This window comes from Mauremys reevesii, linkage group 2 (genome assembly GCF_016161935.1).
Source record: "Mauremys reevesii isolate NIE-2019 linkage group 2, ASM1616193v1, whole genome shotgun sequence".
Lineage (NCBI taxonomy): Eukaryota > Metazoa > Chordata > Testudines > Geoemydidae > Mauremys > Mauremys reevesii.
The window spans coordinates 284,897,104-284,922,512 of record NC_052624.1 but is presented as its reverse complement, the minus strand read 5'-3'; the positions used below and the strand labels follow the sequence as shown (position 1 = coordinate 284,922,512).

The 25,409-nt window shown below is 67.6% G+C and overlaps 1 protein-coding gene across 4 annotated transcripts in view; it reads left to right on the top strand.

Moving 5' to 3' along the window:
• Positions 1-25,409, top strand: part of LOC120397502 (alanine aminotransferase 2-like) — a 44,193-nt gene that overhangs the window by 13,825 nt on the left and 4,959 nt on the right. Inside the window, exons 1-7 of one of the 4 annotated variants that reach the window (XM_039523446.1) lie at positions 5,356-5,522; positions 13,494-13,650; positions 19,085-19,174; positions 19,841-19,949; positions 22,269-22,402; positions 23,616-23,859; positions 24,972-25,051. In XM_039523446.1, the coding sequence (XP_039379380.1) occupies positions 13,519-13,650; positions 19,085-19,174; positions 19,841-19,949; positions 22,269-22,402; positions 23,616-23,859; positions 24,972-25,051 (789 nt within the window). In that variant the 5' untranslated portion in view covers positions 5,356-5,522; positions 13,494-13,518. Of the gene's footprint in view, positions 1-5,355; positions 5,523-11,061; positions 11,117-13,152; positions 13,174-13,493; positions 13,651-19,084; positions 19,175-19,840; positions 19,950-22,268; positions 22,403-23,615; positions 23,860-24,971; positions 25,052-25,409 lie in introns of those variants that run through there. The other 3 variants (XM_039523444.1, XM_039523445.1, XM_039523443.1) reach the window with 3 other exon arrangements.

Here is a 25,409-nt window from a genome sequence, read left to right as displayed (position 1 = left end):
AATCCATGGTACGCCCACACCTCGAATACTGTGTACAGATGTGGTCTCTTCACCTCAAAAGGTGAAAAGGTTCAGAAAAGGGCAACTAAAATGATTAGGGGTTTGGAGAGGGTCCCATATGAGGAAAGATTAAAGAGACTAGGACTTTTCAGCTTGGAAAAGAGGAGACTAAGGGGGGATATGACAGAGCTATATAAAATCATGAGTGATGTGGAGAAAGTGGATAAGGAAAAGTTATTTACTTATTCCCATAATACAAGAACTAGGGGTCACCAAATGAAATTAATAGGCAGCAGGTTTAGAATCATAGAATCTCAGGGTTGGAAGGGACCTCAGGAGGTATCTAGTCCAACCCCCTGCTCAAAGCAGGACCAAACCCAACTAAATCATCCCAGCCAGGGCTTTGTCAAGCCTGACCTTAAAAACCTCTAAGGAAGGAGATTCCACCACCTCCCTAGGGAACCCATTCCAGTGCTTCACCACCCTACTAGTGAAAAAGTTTTTCCTAATATCCAACCTAAACCTCCCCCTCTGCAACTTGAGACCATTGCTCCTTGTTCTGTCATCTTCTACCACTGAGAACAGTCTAGATCCATCCTCTTTGGAACCCCCTTTCAGATAGTTGAAAGCAGCTATCAAATCCCCCCTCATTCTTCTTTTATTAAAACAAATAAAAGGAAGTTCTTCTTCACGCAGCGCACAGTCAACTTGTGGAACTCCTTACCTGAGGAGGTTGTGAAGGCTAGGACTATAACAATGTTTAAAAGGGGACTGGATAAATTCATGGTGGTTAAGTCCATAAACGGCTGTTAGCCAGGCTGGGTAAGAATGGCGTCCCTAGCCTCTGTTCATCAGAGGATGGAGATGGATGGCAGGGGAGAGATCACTTGATCATTGCCTGTTAGGTTCACTCCCTCTGGGGCACTTGGCATTGGCTACTGTCGGTAGACAGATACTGGGCTAGATGGACCTTTGGTCTGACCCGATACGGCTGTTCTTATGTTCTTATGGCCTGGAGCCATGGCTCTAGGACCCTGGAGCAGCTGCTGGGGTGGGGGGTGATCACGGGAGAGTGAATTCATTGGAGCTTCTCTCTTCCCCTTTGTCCATCTTGTTCCCCAGTCTCCATCCTCCCGTGTGAACCCGGCCGGGGCCGGAAATGGAGAAAGGCAGCCTGGTGTGGGAGGGGGTTCTGACCAGTGGTTGGGGTGGGGGTTTGGGGTCTGGGAGGGAGTTAGGTGCGGGAGGGGTTCTGACCGGGGTGGGGTGTGGGAGGAGTTAGGGTGTGGGAGGGGTTCTGACCGGAAGTGCGGGTGGGGGTGTGGGTCTGGGAGGGAGTTAGGGTGCAGGAGGAGGTTCTGACTGGAGGTTGGGGTGCGGGTGGGGTGCGGGGTCTGGGAGGCAGTTAGGGTGCAGGAGGGGTTCTGACTGGAGGTTGGGGTGTGGGAGGGAGTTAGGATGCGGGAGGGGTTCTGACCGGGGTGCGGGTGGGGGCTTGGGGTCTGGGAGGGAGTTAGGTGCAGGAGGGGTTCTGACTGGAAGTTGGGGTGTGGGTGTGGGTGGGGGGTCTGGGAGGGAGTTAGGGTGCGGGAGGGGGTTCTGACTGGAAGTTGGGGTGTGGGTGGGGGCTTGCGGTCTGGGAGGAAGTTAGGGTGCGGGAGGGGGTTCTGACTGGAAGTTGGGGTGTGGGTGGGGGTGTGGGGTCTGGGAGGGAGTTAGGGTGCGGGAGGGGGTTCTGACCTGAGGCACTGGGGGTGGGGGGAGCATGCTGAGCTTCCCTGATCACCCCTGCGCCTAGGGGCCAGACATCACAGCTGCTTCCAGGGAGCTGGGCAGGGCCAGGGCAGGCAGGCAGCCTGCCTTAGCCCCGCTGAGCTGGTGACTGGACTTTTAACGGGCCGCTCAGTGGTGCTGACTGGAGCCGCCAGGCACCTGGCACCTGGCAACCCTAGCCCAGATCAGTGGCCACTTTTGAACTGGAACTTAGGACTCTGCCCCGGATTGGCCCTCAGAGGAGCCGGCTGTGCTCGAGAGAGAGCCAGGGCAATCCTTCACCCTCCATCTGCCCCAGCAGGTCGGCGGGGCCTGCGGCTCGGCCAGCACTAGCCCTGCTGAGGCCAGCGTCCCCCCAAAGCCCCGTGACGGTGGTGCTGCCCGGGCCTGGTGCGTCCCACGTGGGGCTTGCAGGGGAGGCTGGGTGCCCCACGTGCCCAATGTGTGGGGGGGAGTCTGAGTCCAGGGCCTCGGTCAGGGTGTGGGGGCTGGTTTGGGTTTGCCGGGATCCCCCTCCCCAGAAGCTGTGCGCATAGGGGAGGGGTGGGGTTGGTGCTGCCCTTTGGCACTGTGCCTTGGTCTGTACCCTGGGCCAGCTTTCACCTTCTGGTCCTGGCACCCTGCGCCCCCCCAACCCCTCTCTAATCCTGACACCCTGCCCCCTACTCAGGAAACCTCCCTCTAATCCCCACGCCCTGCCCCCCCAAAACTCCCCCTTCTGATCCCAGCACCCTGCTCCACTGCCCTTCCCTTTCCTCCGATGTGTGTGGAGCAGCCTGATTGCTCCTGCCACCCTCCGGCCGGTCCACTTGTCTGCTGCACCAGCTGCCCGGGCCATCTCCCACGGCAGCCGATGCCCTTCGGGCCCTGGGGTGGGGCAGGAGCCAAGCCGCCCTTCTAGTCTGGCCCCAGTTTCGGGCCCATGCCCCCCACTTCCCTACAGGGCAGAGAAGGGCAAACGCTGGGTCGCTGCTCCCCCTGCACCGGAGTGGGGCCAGCCTGGTCCAAGTGACGTGCTGGCTCTGGGGGGATCCGCAGGGCCGGGAGGGGGCTGGACACGAAAACCTTCCTTGTGGCCTGCCCTTGGCACGGGCCCCTGGGCGGGTCGGAGGGGCTGTCTGCATCGGGCCCTGCAGCAGTCAGTCGTTGATACCTGGCACAGGGCAGGCTGGTACCCGTGTGCCCGTCCTTCCACACCTGCCACAGGCCCCTGGGGCACGTCCTGCCCTGCCTGGATGGGCATCGGAGGGGGATGTGGGGCTGGCAGGGCCTGCCTGGGTCGGCGAGTTCGGCGGTGGCTATCACAGGCCGATCCGTGCCATCACCCGGGGGCAGAGGACGGCGGGGACGGAGCGATGTGGTGCCCGGCGCTGACGGGGCTTATCTCCTGCCTGAGCAGGTCTGCCCCTTGGCCGGTTCAAACTCCACCAGTGCCGAGGCACCTTGCGCCCCAGGGAGCGTGGGGGCGGGGCGGGATTCTGCACTCCGGGGGGGCGGGGGTTTGTCATTAACCAGGGGAAGGAGGGGCGGGGGTTGTCCCTCCTCCCCTGCCTGCTGCCAAGACAGAGCGAAAGCGGCATCATGCTGCACCCAACCCGCAGTATCACGCCGCCCACGATCGGGGGACGGGCCCTCTCTGTCTTCCCAGTTTTTGGGGGATGGGCCCAGTCTCTGTACTGCAGCATGTACCTTGTGATGCCAGCTGCCCTGCGCTGAGGGGTGCTGTCCTGGCACGGTGCCCGTCCCTGGGCCTTGCTGAGGGAATGGCGCGAGCCCAGCTGTCGCCAGAGCCCCTCGCGTGGGGGAGCTGATACCCTTCCTTGTCACCCCCAAACTTTGCCTCCCAGGGGGATTGCCCCTGACTTTCTGCGAGGGGTGTCCTCCAGCCTCGGGCACAGATCCCCCCCCATTCCCAGGGCAGAGGGTGTCTCTGCCAGGCCTGGGGGAGCCCTCGCACCTGGTGATATGGCCCCTCCGGACATCTGGGGGCTCTGATCAGCTGCACCTCTTGCCCCACCATTAACCTCGTCACTGCCACGCAGCCCCCGCCCCCCCAGCTCTCTGGCAGATGTGGTTTAAAGCAGGCCTGGCACTCCAGCCCAAAGGCCAGCGGTGCCCAGCTGCACCCACGTGCCCCGGGGTGGAGTGGGGGGGCATTGCACCTCCATTGCCCACCTTAGGGTGAGGGCCAAGGGTATCTGTGTGGGGAGGGAACTGGGGGCTGGCCAGAGGCACCCAGTCTGGGATGGCGGGGGGGTGTGTGTCAGGGGGAGGGGCGGTAGGTCAATAGAATGGTGTCTGGGGATAGGAAGAGCAGAGGGGGGGAGGAGCTGCTGGGGGCTGGGCTCCTGGGAGCTGAATCTCCCCATGTCACCTGCTGATATCTGAGCAGGGCCCCAGGCCGCTCCCCCCCCTCCCCCGCCGAGTGCCCCACGGATTGCGCCAGCTGGCGGCCATGAGGCTAGCCTGACAGTTGGGCTGGGCCGGCCCCAGCCAGGCCAAGCAGGACAAGCCGGACCTGACTCCTCATGGCTGGCAACTGATCCCCTGCCAGGGGGGCAGGGAGGGGAGGGCAGCAGGGGGCAGGCCAGGGGGTGCCCAGGAGGGGTTCGTCCACCAGGGCTGATGGTCACCGGGCAGCTCCAGGCTCTAAGAGCCCCCAGCCCCCCACCAGGTGGTCCTTGTGTGGGTGGGTGGGTCCCAGCACAGACCCCCTGGGATGGGCGTGGTGACTGGCAGAAAGGCCGGGCGCAGGCTGGGCCGTGGACCCTGAGCGCCCCCCTCCCTCCGGGTATGGCTGGCAATCCGTGAGGAGTTCCCTGCTGCCCCGGAGCTGCGCCCGCCCCGAGGGCACAGGACAAGGGCCCAACAGTGGGGCTGGCCCCTTCCCAGCGCTGGATCCCAGTGGCCACCACAGCCAGCTGCAGGGACGGGCTCCCAGGCGAGGGGGCACCCTGGCTGCTTGGGAACAAGCCTAGGAACCTGCTCAGCCCTCCTGGGGGAGGCAGGACTATCCTCCATTAGACAGGGGGAAACTGAGGTAGAGACTGGGCGGGGCCTGTGTCTCAGAGGGCAGGTGCTGGGCACTCTTGAATGTTGGCCCCCAACATAAGGTGTCTCAGCTCAGGCCCCCAGGCCCCCCCAAAACTGCGCACACAGAATGACTGGAATCCGGCCGCACGAGGCTGCCTGGCCTTGGGTGCTGGTGCAGGGATCCACACTCCAGCCCCTGGGCACCGCCGGAGCCCCCTGTGGGGTCCCACCCAGAGGGCAAGCCCTGGGCATTCACCCTCTCAGCTGGGCGAACTCGCCCCATCTCACGTCGCGGAGGGAGCGCGGTGTGTGCGTCTCCTCTCCACCAGCCGAAGGGCGTCGCGCGGGATGGTGCAGGCCGGACCCCGAGCGTTATCTGGGTTCGACAGATGCCTGCCCCAGGCCACAGGCCCCCGGGGTCACTTCTGGCCCCGGCTCCTCTCCAGCGCCCGCGGGGGAGGGATGGAGGCGGGCGGTGGGAGTGGCTGGGGGTGCGGCAGGGGTGGGCGGGGGAGACCCGGCTCTTTACATTCCCGGACCCGGCAGGGGCTGCCCCCGCCAGGCAGCTGCTCCCGGAAAGCTCACGCAGCTGCTCCGGCTCCACGCAAAGCCAGGCGACGCCCTCCCAGCCGCCCGCCCGCAGCTCTGCCACAGGCTTCGGGGAGCGTGCGCTGGGAGGGAGCCCCTGGGAGCCGAGGAGAGTGCCACCCAGCGAGGTGAGTGCCAGCCCCAGTGGGGAGCCCATTGCGCTGCCTGGACCCTGCTCCGAGGGGGCAGGGCACGAGCCTGTGGGTCCTTTGGGTGCCTGATGCCCAGCAGTGCCCCCTGCAGCCTGGCACTGAGGGAGCAGCTCCCATGGACCTTTGCTTTACCCCCCACTGCTCCCCTAGGCCAGCCCAGCATACTCCCTCCAGGGATACCCGTGCTGGGGCAGATACCAGGGCAGGGCAGCAGGGGGCGCTGGCTGGTGGGTCACAGCCCCTTGCTCACCTGGAGATCACCCGTGGGGTGGGACCACCCAGACCAGGCGGCCCTTCTCCTTCGTCCCGCTGTGACTGTCCCAGGCGGCGGAGCTCCCCCTCCCCCACATTGCGCCCCCAGGGCTGTGCCCATCACCCGTGTTCTCCGTCCTCGCTGCATCTCCAGCCGCGTGCTGGGCCCTGCCCCGTGTCCCGTCTCCCCTGCGCTAGTTCTCCGTCCTCGCTGCGTCTCCAGCCGCGTGCTGGGCCCTGCCCCGTGTCCCGTCTCCCCTGCACTAGTTCTCCGTCCTCGCTGCGTCTCCAGCCGCGGTGCTGGGCCCTGCCCCGTGTCCCGTCTCCCCTGCGCTAGTTCTCCGTCCTCGCTGCGTCTCCAGCCGCGGTGCTGGGCCCTGCCCCGTGTCCCGTCTCCCCTGCGCTAGTTCTCCGTCCTCGCTGCGTCTCCAGCCGCGGTGCTGGGCCCTGCCCCGTGTCCCATGTACCCTGCGCTAGTTCTCCGTCCTCGCTGCGTCTCCAGCCGCGGTGCTGGGCCCTGCCCCGTGTCCCATGTACCCTGCGCTAGTTCTCCGTCCTCGCTGCGTCTCCAGCCGCGGTGCTGGGCCCTGCCCCGTGTCCCGTCTCCCCTGCGCTAGTTCTCCGTCCTCGCTGCGTCTCCAGCCGCGGTGCTGGGCCCTGCCCCGTGTCCCGTCTCCCCTGCGCTAGTTCTCCGTCCTCGCTGCGTCTCCAGCCGCGGTGCTGGGCCCTGCCCCGTGTCCCGTCTCCCCTGCGCTAGTTCTCCGTCCTCGCTGCGTCTCCAGCCGCGGTGCTGGGCCCTGCCCCGTGTCCCATGTACCCTGCGCTAGTTCTCTGTCCTTTCTGGGCTCTGCCCACGTCATGTCACCTGGGCAGTGTCTTTACTGGTGATTGCATCAGTTGGGGGGTGGAGGGGGAGGGTCTGTTTATTTGGAGGGGGTGGAGGGGGAGCGACTGCTCGCTCTGCGGGTGCTCCAGGCTGGCGCTGACGGAGCCAGTCTGGAAACGGACTTGGAGCCTCAACAGCTGCGAGGGTGGGGCTGGGACCTGCAGTCCTGGCAGGAGGCCCAAGGCAGGAGGGGCCCAGCAGGCTCCCCGCAGCCTATCAGGTCCCCCCAGGCCGGCACAGCCTCCGGCTGGGCTCAGCTGACTGGGACTGATAATCAGTCCGGGTGGGGGTGTGAGCAGGGACCTGCGGGTGCCACTCCTCCTTTAACCCTCCCAGTGCTGGAACCCGGGGGGGGGATCACACCCCTGCCCTATTCCTGGAATCCCCTCCCGTTCTGGGGTGTTACCTTGAGCCTCTTCCTCACTGAGGGCCGGTGCCTTGGCCTGGCCAGCCAGGGTCTGATGGACCCAAGCCGGGAGGTGGGGGCGGGGATTGTGGGCCAAGCCCTGGCAGGCGGCAGGGCCCTGGATGCAAACTCACCTAGACTCTGAGTCCCCCTGAGCAGCTGGGCAGGGAAACTCCCCGGCTCTAGAGAGGGACTTGCCGTATCGACGCCATGGAGCCAGGGTGGCCTAAGCCGGCTCTGCGGCTCCTGTGCACCTGGCTGAAGTTCAAGGGCTTCTCCAGGGTCATTAGCACCACGTCACCGCACAGGAGCCTGGGCTGGTCCCCAAGGACACGCGCCGGCCCCTGGGAGAGCCGTGGGGCCGGGAGCTGGCTGAGACCCCCCAAGGCCACCCAAGAGCCACACGCTGGGAATGGCGCTCAGGCCTCGAAGCAGCGACTTCGCTGGACACCTGTGCACGTGGAGCCGCTAGCAAGAGCCACCCTAACAAAGAACAGCTGCGGCTCTGGGGACCCGGCCGAGCGTGACAGCAGGAGAATCAGGGCTGGCCCCAGTGCCCCAGTGCGGCGTGAGGGGGCGCGGTGCTGCAGGGAGCGGGGTGGGGCTCAGTAGAGGGCGTTCTCCTCCCACAGTCAGTGCTGACCCTAATGTCCCAGCAAGCAACAGGGGGCGCTGTGCTGCCGGGAGACTCACTAGGGGGCGCTCTCCCCTGCCAGGCAATGTTGGTCCCAATGGCCCAGCCCCACACTAGGGGGCGCTGTGCTGCCGGGAGACTCACTAGGGGGCGCTCTCCCCTGCCAGGCAATGTTGGTCCCAATGGCCCAGCCCCACACTAGGGGGCGCTGTGCTGCAGGAGGTGCCATTGTTTGAATGAAGCCTACAGCTGAGGTCCTGCCTGCTTGGTGGCCATTAAGGATCCCAGGGTGCGTTTGCAGGCGTCCAGGAGTTACCTCCGTGTCCTGGCCAAATCCCACTGGCCATGATTCCACTGCATCCCCTTTAATTTCAGCTGGACACAGGATTCTTCTCCACTTCCTCTCCTAAAGCGCTCGGTGATGTTACTGTGCGCCGGGACGGCAGCGGCGCTGCACCCCAGCAGTGGCTGCATGAGTCCCTCAAGGGTCAGCGTTTGTAATCGGTGTATTAATCACGCTGGGATCCTTGCAGTGTCACTGTGCTCCCCGGCCCACGTGTCCTTCCCCACCTGGCTCCCTGGGCTGGGGCCCGGTCCCCTCGCCCCCCATGCTGCAGAGACCGTCTCGCCAGGGCTAATGGGCAGGCAGTACTGTGCTCAGCTCTATCTTACCTCTGCTGGCTCTGCCCATGGCACTGTTTCCCTTGCCAACCTCCCGGCAAGACCCAGAAACACCCCTCCTGATGCCCCTGTGCTGGGTTAAATTGCTGCCCCGGGAGGAGAACTCGAGCTGGGGGACCGGCGGGAGAAGGGAGATGGAAACGGAGCGGAGAGCTCCACAGAGGGGAAGGCGCTCGCACCGACAGGCGCCAGAGGTCAGGCAGGGCACGGAGCTGAGCCCAGGGCTGGAGGAGCAGAGGCGGCAGCGGGTGAGGGCCTGACGGGGCGGGTGCTCCAGACAAGGGGCGCTGCAGTGGAGGAGGCATTCCCCTGTGCAGAGAGCTTGGCGTTCAGGGACCCGGCCAGTAATAGCTTTCGGCCACGCGGGAGCCCTGCAGGAATGATCAGAGCGGAGGACTGGCTCTGCCTTTGGCTCACTGGGTGACCTTGGGCAAATCATGGCCCCACTCTATGCCTCAGTTTCCCCATTGGCAAAGGGGGCCCATCCTGCTCTCCCAAGAAGACTGCGAGGTGTCAAGCGTGTTGAGATTCCTGGAGGGGAGTCGTGCTGCTTGTACTGGAGGGACCCAGGCATGAGTCTCTTTCAGCATCAGGCTGTCTCCTCCCCCTCCCCCTTTCTGCCCCTTCTGCCCCAGAGCTTGGCAGTGGCAGAGGGGAGAGCGCCCCCTACTGAGTCACCTGCCGTGTTCCCCTCAGCACAGTGCCTCCTTGTGCTGTGCAGGGGCAGTCTGTCCCAATCTGCTGTGCCATATTTCTGCTGCCACGCTCCACCCCAGAAACGGCTGCATTTCAGTGGTGGGGGAAGGGAGCCCCATACACAGCCTGCAAAGCAGAGCACACTGGGGTGACAGTCACCCCAAGGAGTCTCAGAACTGGGGAGAGAATGGCTCAGCTGCTCCCTGACAGCGGCTTCCAGCCCCATGGCGCCCGGGGGTCTGGCCTAGGATCAGGGCACTCGGGCCTCGCAGTCCCCACCCAGGCTGGCTGGCCCAGGCAAGCTTTCACTGGGCCCAGCCCGTTTGGATTGGGCAAGAATCAGCCAGAGCCATTGCCCCAAAGTGAACCCCAGAGCTCTTGAGGGCTGGAAAATCTCCAGCCCCGTTTGCTGCTGGCTGAGCTGGCGCCCCTGCCCCCGCTCAGCAGATCCCTGCGGCGGTGGGGTGGGGTGGGGGGGGGGCCCTTCTCACGCTAACCCCAGATGCCGAAGAGCCGGTTCGGATCGTTTCCAGCTCAACAGGCTCAGCTGAAAACTCCGGCTCCTCCGCCCCACCCTCTGCCCCCTTCTGAAATTCTCCCATCAGCACCACGTCCTTAGGTCGCACCTGCTCCTACGCCCGGGCCAGGGCAAATGTGAAACCAATTATTGGCTTCCCTGCTTTGCACAGCTGGCCCCTCACCCCACTCCCTGCAGCCCTGGCTGGTCCGGCTCCACGCTGCTCTGCACCCCGTCCCTCAGGCCAGCCCGCTCCCTGCGGCCCTGGCTGGTCCGGCTCCACGCTGCTCTGCACCCCGTCCCTCAGGCCAGCCCGCTCCCTGCGGCCCTGGCTGGTCCGGCCCACGCTGCTCTGCACCCCATCCCTCAGGCCAGCCCGCGCCCTGCCGCCCGGGCTGGTCCGGCTCCCCGCGGCTCTGCACCCCGTCCCTCAGGCCAGCCCGCTCCCTGCGGCCCTGGCTGGTCCGGCTCCACGCTGCTCTGCACCCCGTCCCTCAGGCCAGCCCGCTCCCTGCGGCCCTGGCTGGTCCGGCTCCACGCTGCTCTGCACCCCGTCCCTCAGGCCAGCCCGCTCCCCAGGGCCTGGGCCCTACCTGCGGCGCCCCCTTCACTCCACAGGGAGGTGGTGCCATGTTTGAGGCCATTCTGCCACACTGTCAGCATCCCTGCTGCCATCGCCCCCATTCTGGGGAGGAGCGGCCTCCCCGGAGCGGATCGCAGGACGCGGGGTGGCTCGGTGCCCAGAGCTGGCCCTGTGGTCACCTCAAGGGGGCATGGGGGACTTGACCATGGCTGAGCACCCGCTGCCCTCGGTCAGCCAGTGCAGGCTGTGCCTGGGAGACCCCAGCTGGTTGCCCAGGCTCAGAGAGGGTCAATGCCAGGATGATTAAGGAGTTATCAGTGGGTCCCTGTTCTAGGCTTTTCCCCTCCCACGACTATTGATTAATTCCTGAAATGCTTTAAAAACTCCACCCATTGATTGGAAAGCTCCTGCATCGTTAATGGGTCGCGTGGGTGAGCTGGAAACCATCACCCATCCTAAACACTCAGTAACAGTCACTCACTCACCTTCTGTGGTGGGTCTCAGAGCGCTTTACCAAGCTGAGTGAGCACTGTAACAAATTGTTCAACTGTGTGCCATATGCACTATACTGCCAACAGACAATGGAGATTCTCCTCTACACCAAGTGGCGGGAGCCAATGCTTTCGGGACAGGATAATCTGAACTGCCCTGTGGAGGATGGCAGCAGGTCCTGGGTGGTCATGGATACTATTCCCATTTTACCGAAGGAGAAACTGAGGCACAAAGCGATTTTATGTGACACAACCAAGCTTACACAGCAAGTCAGGGATTGAACCCAGGTGTCCGGCTGCCTCCTCAGATCAGTCCATGTGAATTGTTTAACCTGCCGGGACCCAAGCTCAGGGTTCCACAGTTGGTGACATCGTTAACGTACAGTCCTTAGGAGACGGCCCAGCCGGCCTCAGGCTCAGGCAGGTGAGTGGTGACTTGCAGCGGGTTCCCGTAGGTGGCTGTAGGGGGGGGTGTCATTAGGGCAGCAGAACGTGCTGGCTTCTATTCCCAGCCGGGCCACTGACTCGCTGTGTGACTGTGGGCAAGTCCCTTCCCCTCTCCATGGTTTGGGGGCAGGGAGGGGCCATGAACCATCCACCCTTCGCAGGTGGTTTCTGGAGGCTGGGACCTATGGCTGGTGGGTATGTGTCACCCTGCTCCTGGCTGCAGTGAGATGGCCCACATAAGAACCTAGGCAGATCAGCTGAACTGTTCAAGTGTGTCTCATAAGCTCTATACTGCTGCAGCTAAGGGAGAGTCTCCTTTACATCAAGTGATCCAGGCCTAGCGGCAGAAGGGTCCTGGTTTTCTCTCCCCACTGTTGGGCATTAAGCCTGGGTTGGGGGTCACTTTGCCCCAAGGTTCTCAGAGTTGAAATGGGGTGAGGAGAACAGGGGACCTGACCTCACCCTCTTCCCAGCACCGGCTGTGGGGAGCGGGGGGGCTGTTGACCCATCCAGGAATGGCCTAAAGGGGTGACACACTGCCCCCTCTGCCCCTCCAGCGCAGCTCCCCCTACTGCCACACCAGGGAACTGCGATCAGCAGTGACTCAGAGACGAGAGCGCCCCCTACTGAGCCTCCCAGCCCACTCCCTGCAGCAGAGCACGCCAGGGTCAGCACTGGCTCGGCGGGGAGAGCGCCCCCTACCGAGGGCACGCCAGGGTCGGCGCTGGCTCAGAGGGGAGAGCGCCCCCTACCGAGGGCACGCCGGGGTCGGCGCTGGCTCGGCGGGGAGAGCGCCCCCTACCGAGGGCACGCCGGGGTCGGCGCTGGCTCGGCGGGGAGAGCGCCCCCTACCGAGGGCACGCCGGGGTCGGCGCTGGCTCGGCGGGGAGAGCGCCCTACCGAGGGCACGCTGGTCGGTCGGCGCTGGCTCGGCGAGAGCGCCTACCGAGGGCACGCCGGGTCGGCGCTGGCTCGGCGGGAGAGCGCCTACCGAGGGCACGCTGGGGTCGGCGCTGGCTCAGCGGGGAGAGCGCCCCCTACTGAGGGCACGCCGGGGTCGGCGCTGGCTCGGCGGGGAGAGCGCCCCCTACTGAGGGCACGCCGGGGTCGGCGCTGGCTCGGCGGGGAGAGCACCCCCACTCCCTGCAGCGAGTGGCCCTTCGGGTGCTCTGTTGGCTGGCGCGTTCAGCGGACCTGTTCCCCGGTTTCGCTGCCTCGTGTGCAGAGGGAGTTTTGCTCCTTTCAGTGCTGACTGCTGGACATGATCACCGGGGCTCTGCTGGGTGGGTGGGGCCGCACCATCGCTCGGCGCCCCTGCCCTCGCCCCAGCAGGGCCCAGACTGTCTGATACCTCCTGAGCAGGCTCTGGGGAGAGGAGCCCTTTTCCTCGGCCCCTCTGGGCCGGCATGTCACAGCCCGCAGGCCTGTAGAAAGGCCTCTGGTGTGTATGTGTCTACAGTGTGCTCCACTGCCCCCTACTGGATGGAATCAGAACCGCTTGACTGTGTGTCCTAGGCCCCGTACCACCTGCGGCTAGTGGCGAGTCTCCTTTAGCTCCAGTTGCAGGAGCCTGGTGGTGGGGAGCCTGGTCCCCAGTTCTGAGTGGCGGCACCGTGACAACCACGACAGGGGCCTCGGGCTCTGTTCAGGACCCCCCAGGCCCATCATTACCCTTCCAGCCTAGCCCTGCCGAGCCCCGCCCAGGAGCGCAGGAGTCGGGGGAGGGGGAGACAAAAAGCCCCATTTCCCTCCCGGAGCCTGGCGACAAACACTGTGTGGGGGGTGGGGAGGGCAGGCGGGGGGGGGGGGGGGCTTTCTGCCTTTGTGCCAACCCGGCTCCAGTCCTGGCAGGCTCCCAGCCCCCCCGCGGCTCGTTCACTCTTTTCTTCCCCCTCCCAGGCCGAGTCTCTTTCAGCACCAGCCTGTCTCCTCCCCCCGCCCCCTTTCTGCCCCTTCTGCCCCCTATTAAAGAGCTGCTGAGCGGTTCGCTCCTTCTCCGCGCCCGGGACCCGGGGCGCCCTGTCTAGCGGCTGGGTAGGTGCTCGCCCCCCGCGGGGGCCGCCTGGCTCCGGGGGGGGGGGGGGCAGGGAAGGAGGGAGCAAGACAAGGACCAAGTCCCTGGAGGCTGCGGGGGAGGGAAGAGCCGGATCCCAGATCCCTTCCCGGGGCAGGTTCGGGGCAGTTTCCGTCCCTCTCCCCCAGGCCGGATCCGCGGCTCCCCCTGCGCCCCAGCTCCCGGGCCGCTCCCCCGCTGCTCCCGCGGCAGGAAGGCGCTGCAGGCTGCGCTCCGGCGGGCAGCCCCCGCGCCCCGCTGCCGCCCCCCGCTCTCAGCTGCCGCCCCTCTTGCCTTGCAGAGCCCGGCCGGGCTGGCTGGCCAGGATGGCGGAGAACGGGCTGCGGGACAAGGTGCTGAGCCTGGACTCCATGAACCCCTGGGTCAAGCGGGTGGAGTACGCGGTGCGGGGCCCCGTCCTGGCCCGCGCGGTGGAGCTGGAGGAGGAGCTGAGGCAGGTAAGGGGCAGAGCCGCCCCCTGGATCGCTCTCCTGGGGCCTCACCCCCTCGCCGCCCCGGCTGTCCCGGCGGGTTGGATCGCCAGCCCGTCTGTACAGCGCCTGGCACCGCGCGGCCGCCCGCTCTCGGGGGGGGGGGCTGGGGCGCGGCCGGAACAAACACAGTGTCGTTAATAAGAGTTAGCCCCCCCCCCCCCTCCGCGGGCTAGGCGGCATCACCATGGGCAGGTTCTCTCAGCAGTGCCCACTAGCCTCCCCGGGGCCCCCCGGTGCCTGGGCCCCCTGCCCCTGGCCTGCTGGTGCCTGGGCACCATGTCCCCTGGGCCCCCAGTGCCTGAGCCCCCTGCATGGGCCCTGCCCCATGAGCCCCCTCCTGAGCGAGGCCCCCCCAGCTCCTCTTGAAGCCCATGGGAAGCGTCTCTTGGGCATGGGCCCTGCGTTGCTCTGAGAGAACAGCGCCCGGCTCCTTGGCCAGCTGCCTTCCAGTCCCTGCGTCCCCGGCACCGTGTGGAACAGGCTGAGGGCAGGAGGGCGCCCGGCTGCTGATTTCTTCACTGTGCGCTGGGAGCACAAAGTCTTGAGCAAACACCTGGAAGTTGCCTGGGACCAGCCCGGCGGTGGGTGGCTGTGGAGCAAGTAGCTGCACTTACTGCCCTCATCCCAGAGCCCTGGGCAGCCCCTGGAGGTGCATTTCCCGGGGTCCCACCCGCACTCCTGAAATGCAGCCACTTCTGGGGTGGAAAGGGGCAGCGCGCGGTGAGGCCAGGCAGCGGCCAGGGAGGGAAGACAGACTCCACGTGGAAGTGCAGCGGGAGGTCAGGAGTGGCCCGTGACTCCCTGGGTTCAGTTTTGCTAGCCCAGTGTCACGGCGCGTGGGGGAGTCAGGGCCCTGCACCCCCCACTTGGTCACACCCAGCTCTTAGGAAAGGTGCAGTGGGACCGGGAAGGAGCACAGGGTTCAAAGGTGGCACCTCCGGTGGCACAGGGCCCTAGCACTGCAGTGGGGCATTAGAGTCTGTCTGGGCTCAGGGGAGAGCGCCCCCAACCCCTACTAAGCCCCCAGTCTGGTTCCCGGCAGCACAGCGCCCCCTGGCACCGCGCTGGGGGGCTCACGGGCTCGGCGAGCGAGGCTGCTGATGGGCCATGGCAGCAGGCTACTAAGCCTGCAGGGGGAGGAGGAATTCCCCCTTCTGCCCTGGGGCTCGCCCCCTGCCATTTCTGTGGCCGGGTGATAGTCGAGGAGCTGATGGGCAGGGGAGACACTGGCCAGCTCTGGGGCTGGGGCCTCCTCTCCTGAGGGGATGGAGCGGGACCCCATTGCCTGCTACACTGACAGATCCCGCCGGACCCCCAGGCTTGCCACACTGGCCGTGGCCTCATCCGGCACCGTGTCTGTTTCTGCCCGGTCAGGCCACCCCACCAGCTGGAAGGTGAGGCAGGGGCGGGGCCAGTCACCAGGGTTACGTACTCTGCACACCTGGGCGCAGGTGTCTCCCTGTCCTGATACGGGTGGTTCAGTTACATAACCTGGCTCCGCTCCCCATCTCACTCTTCCCCTCTCCTTCCTCTGTCCCGGGCCAGGACCCAGGGGGAGGCAGGAGGCTCCCAGAGGGAGGTGATCCAGGGCTGCCACTCCAGGGGGTAGCTCTGTGCTGGCAGGGGGCTCAGCGAGGTGCCGGCCATGCCCGCTAGGCTGGGCTGCGTCTCACTTCCCGGTGCGCGTGCTAGCGGTGGCGATGTGCGTGCGACGGCCTGGCTCGGGGGCATTACGTGAGAGTCACCGCCCAGGCAGGCTCCATGCCCCTCGCCAGGGAGGGCCGCTCACTCACAGTGAGGGCAGCTGGGGACGTCTCTCCTGCCCGGCCAGCCTGTCAGCTACTGACAGCAGCAGGCTCTGGGCCGATCCTGGCACTGTCTGGGCTGGCAGGTGCAGGCAGGCGCGCAGGAGACACCAGGACCGGGGCTTTGGCAGCCTCGTTCACCCTGGCACAGGGCATCAGACCCGGCAGCAGCGCCAGCCTGGCCTAACAGAAACCTCTGTCCAGGGCCGGGAGTGGCCGACAGCCCAGGCAGGGCTTAGGGGGTGCAATGGCACTGGGGGCTGAAGAGCCAAAGAGAGGCTCCAGGTCTGTGTGTAACCCCGGCCCTGGCTGAGACCTGTAGCCGCAGAGTCAATCTGTGGGCACTTTGGGCTCCAGAAACCCCAAGGCTGCATGCATGGGCACCGGCAATAACTTGTCAACACCTGGGCTGGGACTTGAATCCTCTTGCTCCAAAACCCAGGCCCTGCCACTTGAGCTAGAGGAGAATCTCCTTGAGCTGTGAGCAGTACAGGGCCAATGACACAGAGCTGGGCAGTGCTGAGTCCATGCAGGGGAGGGCAGTGGGGGGTGTGTGTGGTCTCACCAGCCAGGCCTCCCATCCCCTCTGTCACGGAGTCCCTGGGCGCTGCTCTGGAACTGCTCCCCACAAAGCCAGGCAGGACTCTGGGGAGCCTCCTCTCCCTCGGAGCAGCCTGTCTGCAGGGCAAGAAGCTCCCACGGCTTCACCTCCTGGGTCTCTCCTTGGAGCATTCAGCCTCCTCTGCCCCTCCGTGCGCTTCCCACAGCGAGTCCGCCCCAGCGGAGTCCTGGGGAAGCCACAGGGTCCTGCCCCCCCACGTCGCAGTCAGACGTGACTCTCAGCCAGCCAGTAACACAGAGGTTTATTCGATGACAGGAACAGGGTCTAAAACAGAGCTTGTAGGTACAGGGAACGGGACCCCTCGGCCGGGTCCATTCTGGGGGGCAGTGAGCCAGACACCCCCATCTACCCCTCACTTCCCGTCCCCAACCCCTCCAGCCCCTCCTTTCTGGCCTTTGTCTCTTTCCCCGGCCAGGAGGTCACCTGAGCTCTTTGTTCTCCCCCACCTTTAGCATCCCCTTGCGGGGGGAAGGGCCGGGCCATTAGTTGCCAGGCGACAGAGGGTCGGCCAGGAACTGAGGCCCCCCCACAGTGTGCAGATAAGCATTAAGAACAGCCCCACTTCCTCAGCCCCTCCCAACAGGCTGCGGCTCTCCCTGCCCAGTGACTGCTGCAGGCTGTGCAGTGCCCGGGGCAGAGGTTGTGCCCTCTGCAGGTAGCAGTGGCAGCAGGCTGGCTATGCCCCTGCCTGGGAGGCTTCCTCTGGCACCAGCGGGTTGTGCTTTCCCAGGCCTGTGGCCGGCGCTGCGTGGCATGGTGCCACCTTGCCGGCTGCTTTGGCTGCCTCTCCTGCAGCTCGCGGCCCAAAGGAGCCTGTCTTGCTGCCAGCCTCCAACCAACCACCACAAGGGATGGCCTGGTCCCCTGCACGGCCTCCATGCCTGTCCTGGACTGTGTCCAGCTGGCTCGGCCCGTGTCACGTCTCCACCAGGGAGCCCACGTCCCCAGGCCCGTGCCATTGCTCCGCACACACGTCCCCACCCCCTGGGGCCCCAGATGGGGGTGGGGGAGACAGTCTGTCCCATCCCAGCACCTGGGACACGGTGGGGCCCGCTCTCCCTCTCGCCCTGACCCTGGGAGCTCCTGGGCCCTGGGAGGGGCAGCACAGGGCAGAGGGTGGCAGGGATGGGGCTGAGAAAGGCCTGCCCTGCCTGGGGTCATGGGGATGAGCAAGCATCCCTGGGGGCTGGGGCATGGGGCAGCGGGGGGGCATGGGCTTGGGACAGGCGGGCCAAGCCCAGAGCCACTCGGCTCCTTGCAGCTCGGGTGCCCTGCCAGGCTCGGGTGCTGCCCTGGCTCTCGGTCCCTGATGACCAGCCTGGGCGGCGCAGCCGTGCCGGGCTGACTGTGTGTGTCCCTTGTGCAATGCCTGGCGCTGTGGGTTCACCCGCACAGGTCAGGGCAGGTGTGTGGCGTGGGGCAAAGTCCCCGGGGGCGGGGTGGGTGCTGGCTGCCAGCACACGGCTGCACTTTCCCCAGCTGATCCTGGAGCGGAGTGCAGAGTCCCGCGCTCGGGGTGACGCAAGAATTCTTGCTTCCGAGATGCATCATCCTGAGGCCACTGACCTCCCTGCCTGCGGGAGTGTTACAGGCTGGGCATGAAGCCAGGCCTGGGATGCCCCGGCCCCGCCAACCGGGGGCGCTGTGGGGAGCGGGGGCAGGAGTGCAGCCTGTTGGAGGGTGCAGGAGCCTGGCTGGCAGGGGACCCAGCAGGTGGAGGGCAGCTCCCAGCGGCTCTGCTCCAGCCTAGGTCTGTGGGGCGGGCACGCCGGCTGCGGGGCATCTCGAGGGCAGCACGGCAGGTGCGGCAGGAATCTGCCAGCCTGGAGCCTCAATCCAAGCCCCTCACTGCATCGCTGGGCAGCGGGATGTGCTCGCCCCCTGCAACCACAGCCCACTTGGGGACACCAAAGCCCCAGGGTGGTGCTATGGGGCACTGTGCTGCAGGGCGGGGGTGGATCTGCAGGGGGCACTGTGCTGCAGGGCGGGGGTGGATCTGCAGGGGGCGCTCTCCCCTCTGGATGCAGGCCCTAGGGGGTGCGGTGCTGCAGGGCGGGGGGATCTGCAGGGGACGCTGTGCTCCAGGGCAGGGGGTGGATCTGCAGGGGGTGCTCTCCCCTCTGGATGCAGGCCCCAGGGTGGCACTAGGGGTCGCTGTACTGCAGGGCGGGGGGTGGATCTGCAGGGGGCGCTCTCCCCTCAGTCAGTGCAGGCCCCAGGGTGGCGCTAGGGGGCGCTGTGCTGCAGGGTGAGGGTGGATCTGCAGGGGGCGCTCTCCCCTCTGGATGCAGGCCCTAGGGGGCGCTGTGCTGCAGGGCGGGGGGATCTGCAGGGGCGCTGTGCTGCAGGGCGGGGGTGGATCTGCAGGGGGCGCTCTCCCCTCTGGATGCAGGCCCTAGGGGGCGCTGTGCTGCAGGGCGGGGGTGGATCTGCAGGGGGTGCTGTGCTGCAGGGTGGGGGTGGATCTGCCGGGGGCGCTGTGCTGCAGGGCAGGGGGGATCTGCAGGGGGCGCTCTCCCCTCTGGATGCAGGCCCCAGGGTGGCACTAGGGGGCGCTGTGCTGCAGGGCGGGGGTGGATCTGCAGGGGGCGCTCTCCCCTCTGGATGCAGGCCCTAGGGGGCGCTGTGCTGCAGGGCGGGGGTGGATCTGCAGGGGGCGCTCTCCCCTCTGGATGCAGGCCCTAGGGGGCGCTGTGCTGCAGGGCGGGGGTGGATCTGCAGGGGGCGCTCCCCTCTGGATGCAGGCCCTAGGGGGCGCTGTGCTGCAGGGCGGGGGTGGATCTGCAGGGGGCGCTCCCCTCTGGATGCAGGCCCTAGGGGGCGCTGTGCTGCAGGGCGGGGGTGGATCTGCAGGGGGCGCTCTCCCCTCTGGATGCAGGCTGGGTATCGTAGCTGGGGGAGGTAGCGCCCTGGCAGAGGCAGCTTTCCCAGGGTTGGCTCCGTTCTTCCTCCTCCCTCTCTCCCCCCGCAGGGTGTGCAGAAGCCTTTCACAGAGGTGATTAAAGCCAACATCGGCGATGCCCACGCCATGGGCCAGCGCCCCATCACCTTCCTGCGCCAGGTACGCCAGGGCCCTGCCACCCACCGGGAGCGGGAAACGTGTGTGTGGGGTGTGGGCAGTGTAGGGGGCACCCCCCCAATCTGAGTCTGGGGGACAGGCTTTGGGCTGGGCCCCTGCAGCTCTGGGGGGTGGGGGATGGGCAGAGCCTGTGCCTAGGGTGGGGACGGGCTATAACACCCAGCCAGTGTGGCTAGTAACCCTCTGCCTTTGTGGGGGACTCTGAGGCGCAGGGAGGGAGGGGATGTGTCTGACATTGCTCAGGGTACCAGTTGCGGAGCCAGCAATAGAAGCCAGGAGTTGTGGCACCCAGCCCCCCCTCCCCCCGCTCTAACCACTGGCCAGGCCTGCTGGGCCATTAGACCAGAGCAAGGGGGCACAGGGCACAGACAATGGGGGTGAAAGGGCTCAGGAGCCTGTGGAACTCACTGCTGCAGGAGCTTGGTAACTCCGGGGATGGGCTAGACACTGAGACAGCCCTGAACTCAAGGCTCCTCCCTGCAGCCCCATCACATGGGCTGGGGGGGCCCTGCTGGTCCCCGCGTCCCCTGTCAGCCAGGCTAGGCAGGGAGGGCTCCTGGGGATGGGGACCCCAGAGCGGGAGCCGGGCAGTAGCTGCGTGGCTGTGGGGTGGAGCGTGGAGCCGTCTCAAGGCTTTGTGCCCCGCAGGTCAGTGCCCTGTGCCTGTACCCCGAGCTGCTGAGCGAACCCCTCTTCCCCGACGATGCCAAGCAGCGAGCACGCAGACTGCTGGCAGCGTGCGGAGGGCAGAGCGTCGGTGAGTACCCGCCCCCCCCCGGGAACCCAGCCTGCTGCCCCGTGGAACCCAGCCTGCCGCGCCCCCAGGAACCCAGCCTGCTGCCCCCCCCCAGGAACCCAGCCTGCCGCTCCCCCCGGGAACCCAGCCTGCCGCGCCCCCGGGAACCCAGCCTGCCGCCCCCCCAGGAACCCAGCCTGCTGCCCGGGGATCCCAGCCTGCCACCCCCCGGGAACCCAGCCTGCCGCGCCCCCGGGAACCCAGCCTGCCGCCCCCCCAGGAACCCAGCCTGCTGCCCCCGGGAACCCAGCCTGCCGCGCCCCCGGGAACCCAGCCTGCTGCCCCGGGAACCCAGCCTGCCGCCCCGGGAACCCAGCCTGCCGCGCCCCGGGAACCCAGCCTGCCGCCCCGGGAACCCAGCCTGCCGCCCCCCTGGGAACCCAGCCTGCCGCCCCGGGAACCCAGCCTGCCACCCCCCCCGGGATCCCAGCCTGCCACTCCCCGGGAACCCAGCCTGCCGCCCCCCCCGGGAACCCAGCCTGCTGCCCCAGGGACCCCAGCCTGCTGCTCCCCCCCGGGAACCCAGCCTGCTGCCCCAGGGAACCCAGCCTGCCGCTCCCCCCCCGGGAACCCAGCCTGCCACCCCGGGAACCCAGCCTGCTGCCCCCCGGAACCCAGCCCGCGACCCCCCCGGGAACCCAGCCTGCCACCCCCCCCCCCCCGGGATCCCAGCCTGCCGCCCCGGGGATCCCAGCCTGCCGCCCCCCCCGGGAACCCAGCCTGCCGCCCCGGGAACCCAGCCTGCCGCCCCGGGATCCCAGCCTGCCGCCCCGGGAACCCAGCCTGCCGCCCCCTGGGAACCCAGCCTGCCGCCCCACCGGGGAACCCAGCCTGCCGGCCCCCCAGTATCCCAGCCTGCCACCACCCGGGAACCCAGCCTGCCGCCCCCACCCCCAGGAACCCAGCCTGCCGGCCCCCCGGGAACCCAGCCTGCCGGCCCCCTGGGAACCGAGCCTGCCACCCCCCCTGGGAACCCAGCCTGCCACCCCCCCGGGATCCCAGCCTGCCCCCCCCCGGGAACCCAGCCTGCCGCCCCGGGAACCCAGCCTGCTGCCCCTGGGATCCCAGCCTGCCGCCCCTGGGAACCGAGACCACTGCCCCCCGGGAACCCAGCCTGCCACCCCGGGACCCCAGCCTACCTCCTCCCCCGGAACCCCGCCCCCCACCCCCCCTGGGAACCCAGCCTGCCACCCCCCCGGGATCCCAGCCTGCCGCCCCCATCTGTACCCCGCGTTCAGCCGCTTGGATCCCAGCCCGCCGCCCCCCTGGGATCCCAGCCTGCCGCCCCCCGGGATCCCAGCCTGCCACCCCCGTGGGATCTCAGCCTGCCGCCCCGGGAACCCAGCCTTCCACCCCCCCGGGATCCCAGCCTGCTGCCCCCCCGGGGTACCCCCCCTGCTGCCCCCCTGGAACCCAGCCTGCCACCCCCCTGGGATCCCAGCCTGCCGCCCCAGGGATCCCAGCCTGCTGCCCCCCCCGGGATCCCAGCCTGCTGCCCCCCGGGAACCCAGCCTGCTGCCCCCGGGGAAGCCAGCCTGCCACCCCCCCTGGGATCCCAGCCTGCCGCCCCCCCGGGATCCCAGCCTGCCATCCCCTCCCGGAACCCAGCCTGCCGCCCCTGGGAACCCAGCCTGCCGCCCCGGGAACCCAGCCTGCTGCCTGCCACCCCACCCCGGGAACCCAGCCTGGTGCCTGACACCCCGCCCCTGGGATCCCAGTCTGCAGCCCACTGCCCCCCTAGCCCTGTGTGCTGCCCACCTCCCCCCAGCCCAGCGTGCAGACCCCTCCCCCCCAGTATGCTGCCCAGCCCCCCCGGCCCAGGGCGCTGCAGGCCCCCACCCAGTCACAGCAGAGTCCCACGTCTCCCATACGACACCTGCAGGCGTGTCCAGAGCCACACGGGGCGTCTGCTTGGCTGAGGGTCCAGGCCTGGCCGCGCGGGGCGCAGTGCCCACAGGCTGGCACGGCCTGGTAGCCCGGCTGTTGCCTCGAGCAGGACCCTGGAATGTGTTAAAATCGCTGCGTAATCTACTGGGTGGCTTCTGGGGGAGATGAGTTTGGGGGGGCTCCGGCTGATACCCCCAGTCCCCTGTCCCCCAGAGGGGCCCCCCCGGGGCGGATGGGGTGTACAGGAGGAGCTGTCCCTGTTCCCTGCCTGGCCGAGAGCACGTCTCCCACCGGGAGCACTAACCCCCCCGATGCAGCCAGGCCCCGAGGGCAGCACCCCTGGAGCCTCCTCTGCTCACCAGCAACCCCCAGCTCGGGTCTCTCCCTCACCAGGTGCCTACACTGCCAGCCCCGGCATCGAGATCATCCGCCAGGATGTGGCCCGGTACATCGAGAGGCGGGACGGGGGCATCCCCGCCAACCCGGACAACATCTACCTGTCTACGGGTGCCAGTGACGCCGTCATGGTAGGGTGTCCCGTCTCCCCGCCAGCAGCGGGCACACGCGGGGGGCTGCAGGCTGGGACCAAGGGGTTGGGGGGGGAGCCCAGGGCTGTGGGTCAGGAGTGAGGGGCACCGGCAGAGCTGTGGGTGGGGGGAGCCCAGGGCTGGGAGAGCAGGGGGCTGCGGGTCAGGAGTGAGGGGCACTGGCAGAGCTGGGGTGGGGGGAGCCCAGGGCTGGGAGAGCAGGGGCTGTGGGTCAGTAGTGAGGGGCACCGGCAGAGCTTTGGGTGGGGGGAGCCCAGGGCTAGGAGAGCAGGGGGCTGTGGGTCAGGAGTGAGGGGCACCGGCAGAGCTTTGGGTGGGGGGAGCCCAGGGCTGGGAGAGCAGGGGCTGCGGGTCAGGAGTGAGGGGCACCGGCAGAGCTGTGGTGGGGGGAGCCCAGGGCTGGGAGAGCAGGGGGCTGCGGGTCAGGAGTGAGGGGCACCAGCAGAGCTGTGGTGGGGGGAGCCCAGGGCTGGGAGAGCAGGGGGCTGCGGGTCAGGAGTGAGGGGCACCGGCAGAGCTCGGGGTGTGGGGGGATGGGGACTCTGCTCCCATTGGGATCTTTACTCTCTCCCGTTCCTGAGCTCTCGGTGCCCGCGTGCCCAGGGAAGAATTGGCCTCTCGCGCTGCTGCCTGGTTGCTGATGCCCCTGGAGCTCCCAGGACCCCTCCCCCCCAAGCCCCATTCCCCCCCCACCCCGCCGCTCTTGGCTCTACCCTCAGTGCAGTGCCAGTGGGCTGGGACCCAGCTCTCATGCCAGCGTTGCCCGGGCGCTCGGGCAGCCTCACAAGGGGCCCTTTGTGCCACGCTTGGCACAGCCCTGGCAGACTGGCAGCCACAGGCCTGCTGGGAACTCACAGGCTGGGATAGTGGGGGGGAGGGATGATAGAGGGGGGGGAAGGGGGGATGGGGAGGCTGCCTCCAGGTAACCTCTGCGAGGGCAATGGGGGGCAGGCGTCTGGCCCTGCCCTGCCCTCCAGTCACTGGGGTGGGGGTGCCCAGGGGCGTGTGAAGTGGTCCAGTGGGCAGTGCCCAGAGCATCAATGGCCCTTTGGTCGCAGCCCCCAGGGCCCTGGGGGGAGCCCTGACCCATTGCCGCACCCTCGTGTCCCTGTGCCCCCCGCGCTGCAGCCCTGGTGACCCCGGTCCCTGCCCACCCCGCGCGGCCCCTGCCCATCCCTCCCTCTCTCCCCAGACCATGCTGAAGCTGCTGGTGTCGGGGGAGGGCCGGTCGCGGACGGGCGTGATGATCCCCATCCCCCAGTACCCGCTCTACTCGGCCGGCATCGCCGAGCTGAACGCCGTGCAGGTCAACTACTACCTGGACGAGGAGCACTGCTGGGCGCTGGACGTCGGCGAGCTGCGGCGGGCGCTGCGCCAGGCCCGCGGGCACTGCCAGCCCCGCGTGCTCTGCATCATCAACCCTGGGAACCCCACCGGTACCGCGGGGGCGGGGGATGGGACAGGGACTGGCCGGCTCAGTGGGGCAGGAATGGGGCCTGGGAGGCTTTCCAGAGGTGCCCAGCGAGCACCTGGCACCAGCCCTAAACTCGTTAACTGGCTCTTTTAACGAGCTCCAGCTTCCCCCACACCAGCCGTGGGGCTGGGCACTGAGAGGTCAGAGCCGGGTGGCCAGGTCCGGGGAGCAGCCGGGCCCCCCAGCCAGGGTCAGGCAGAGGCAGGGTGTGCTAGGGGTTACAGCTGGGCACGGGGAGCCAGGACTCCTGGGTTCTATCCCAGCACTGCCAGGCTCTGTGTGACCTTGAGCCCGTCTCGTCCTCCCCGCTGCCCCCACCCTGGGAGCCCAGCCTGCTGCCTGCTGTCCCCCGTGGGAACCCAGCCTGCCCCCACCCCGGGGACCCAGCCTGCTGCCTGCTGCCCCTCCCCCCGGGAACCCAGCCTGCCACCCGCCCTGGGAACCCAGCCTGCGTCCCCCTCCCCGGGAACCCAGCCTGCGTCCCCCCCCCCCCGGGAACCCAGCCTGCTGCCTGCTGCCCCTCCCGCCCCGGGAACCCAGCCTGCCCCAGGAACCCAGCCTGCCACCCGCCCTGGGAACCCAGCCTGCTGCCTGCTGCCCTCCCAGGGAACCCAGCCTGCCACCCCGGGAACCCAGCCTGCTGCCTCCTGCCCCCACCGGGAACCCAGCCTGCTGCCTCCTGCCCCCTCCCCCCGGGAACCCAGCCTGCTGCCTGCCACCGCCCCCCCGGGAACCCAGGAGGTGACCCTGAGTGACCTGCCGGGGGCCCGTGCCGGGAATTAATGCTGGTGAAGGGCTTTGAGCTCGGTGGGTGGGCAGAGGAAAGGGGCACTGGCACCCTGACTTGTGAGGGGTGAGGAAGGGATGGTGCCATCCAGGCAGTGCTGTGCCCGCCTCCTGGCCTATGCCCCCAGTGCTGGGGGGAGGACGGTGTGGGGGCCAGGAGGTCTGGGCTGGCCTGGGTCCCTGTGCAGAGCTGTTCCCCGGTGCCAGGGTGGGTGAGCGCAGGGTGGGAGGTGCTGGCTGGCGCGGGGCCCCCCGCATCCCCCTGACGGGCTTGTCCTGCGCCCACAGGCCAGGTCCAGAGCCGGAAATGCATGGAGGACGTCATCAAGTTTGCGTGGGAGGAGCAGCTCTTCCTGATGGCCGACGAGGTGAGGGCGAGGGCTGGCTCCCAGCCCCCGCTGCCCCACGGCCGGGCTCCCTGTCCTGGGGGGGCCGAGCGGCTCTTCTGGGGAGCCAGCCCGGCGCCCCCCACCAGAGGGGCTGGCAGAGCTGGGGGGCTGCCCCCGCCCGGAGGAGTGGGCGGGGCTGTAGGGTCCCGTGGGTGGGTGGGCATTGGCCCTGGCATGGCCGGTAGGCTTGGCCCTATTCCTGGAGGTTTCATCAGCACACAACAGCATCTTAATTAAAGATTCATCTTCGACTCTTGGAGACTCCAGGAGACTCCTGGAGGGCTGGCACCCCTAGACCTGCCGTGGGCCCGGCGGGTGCCCTGACCCCCTCTCTGCC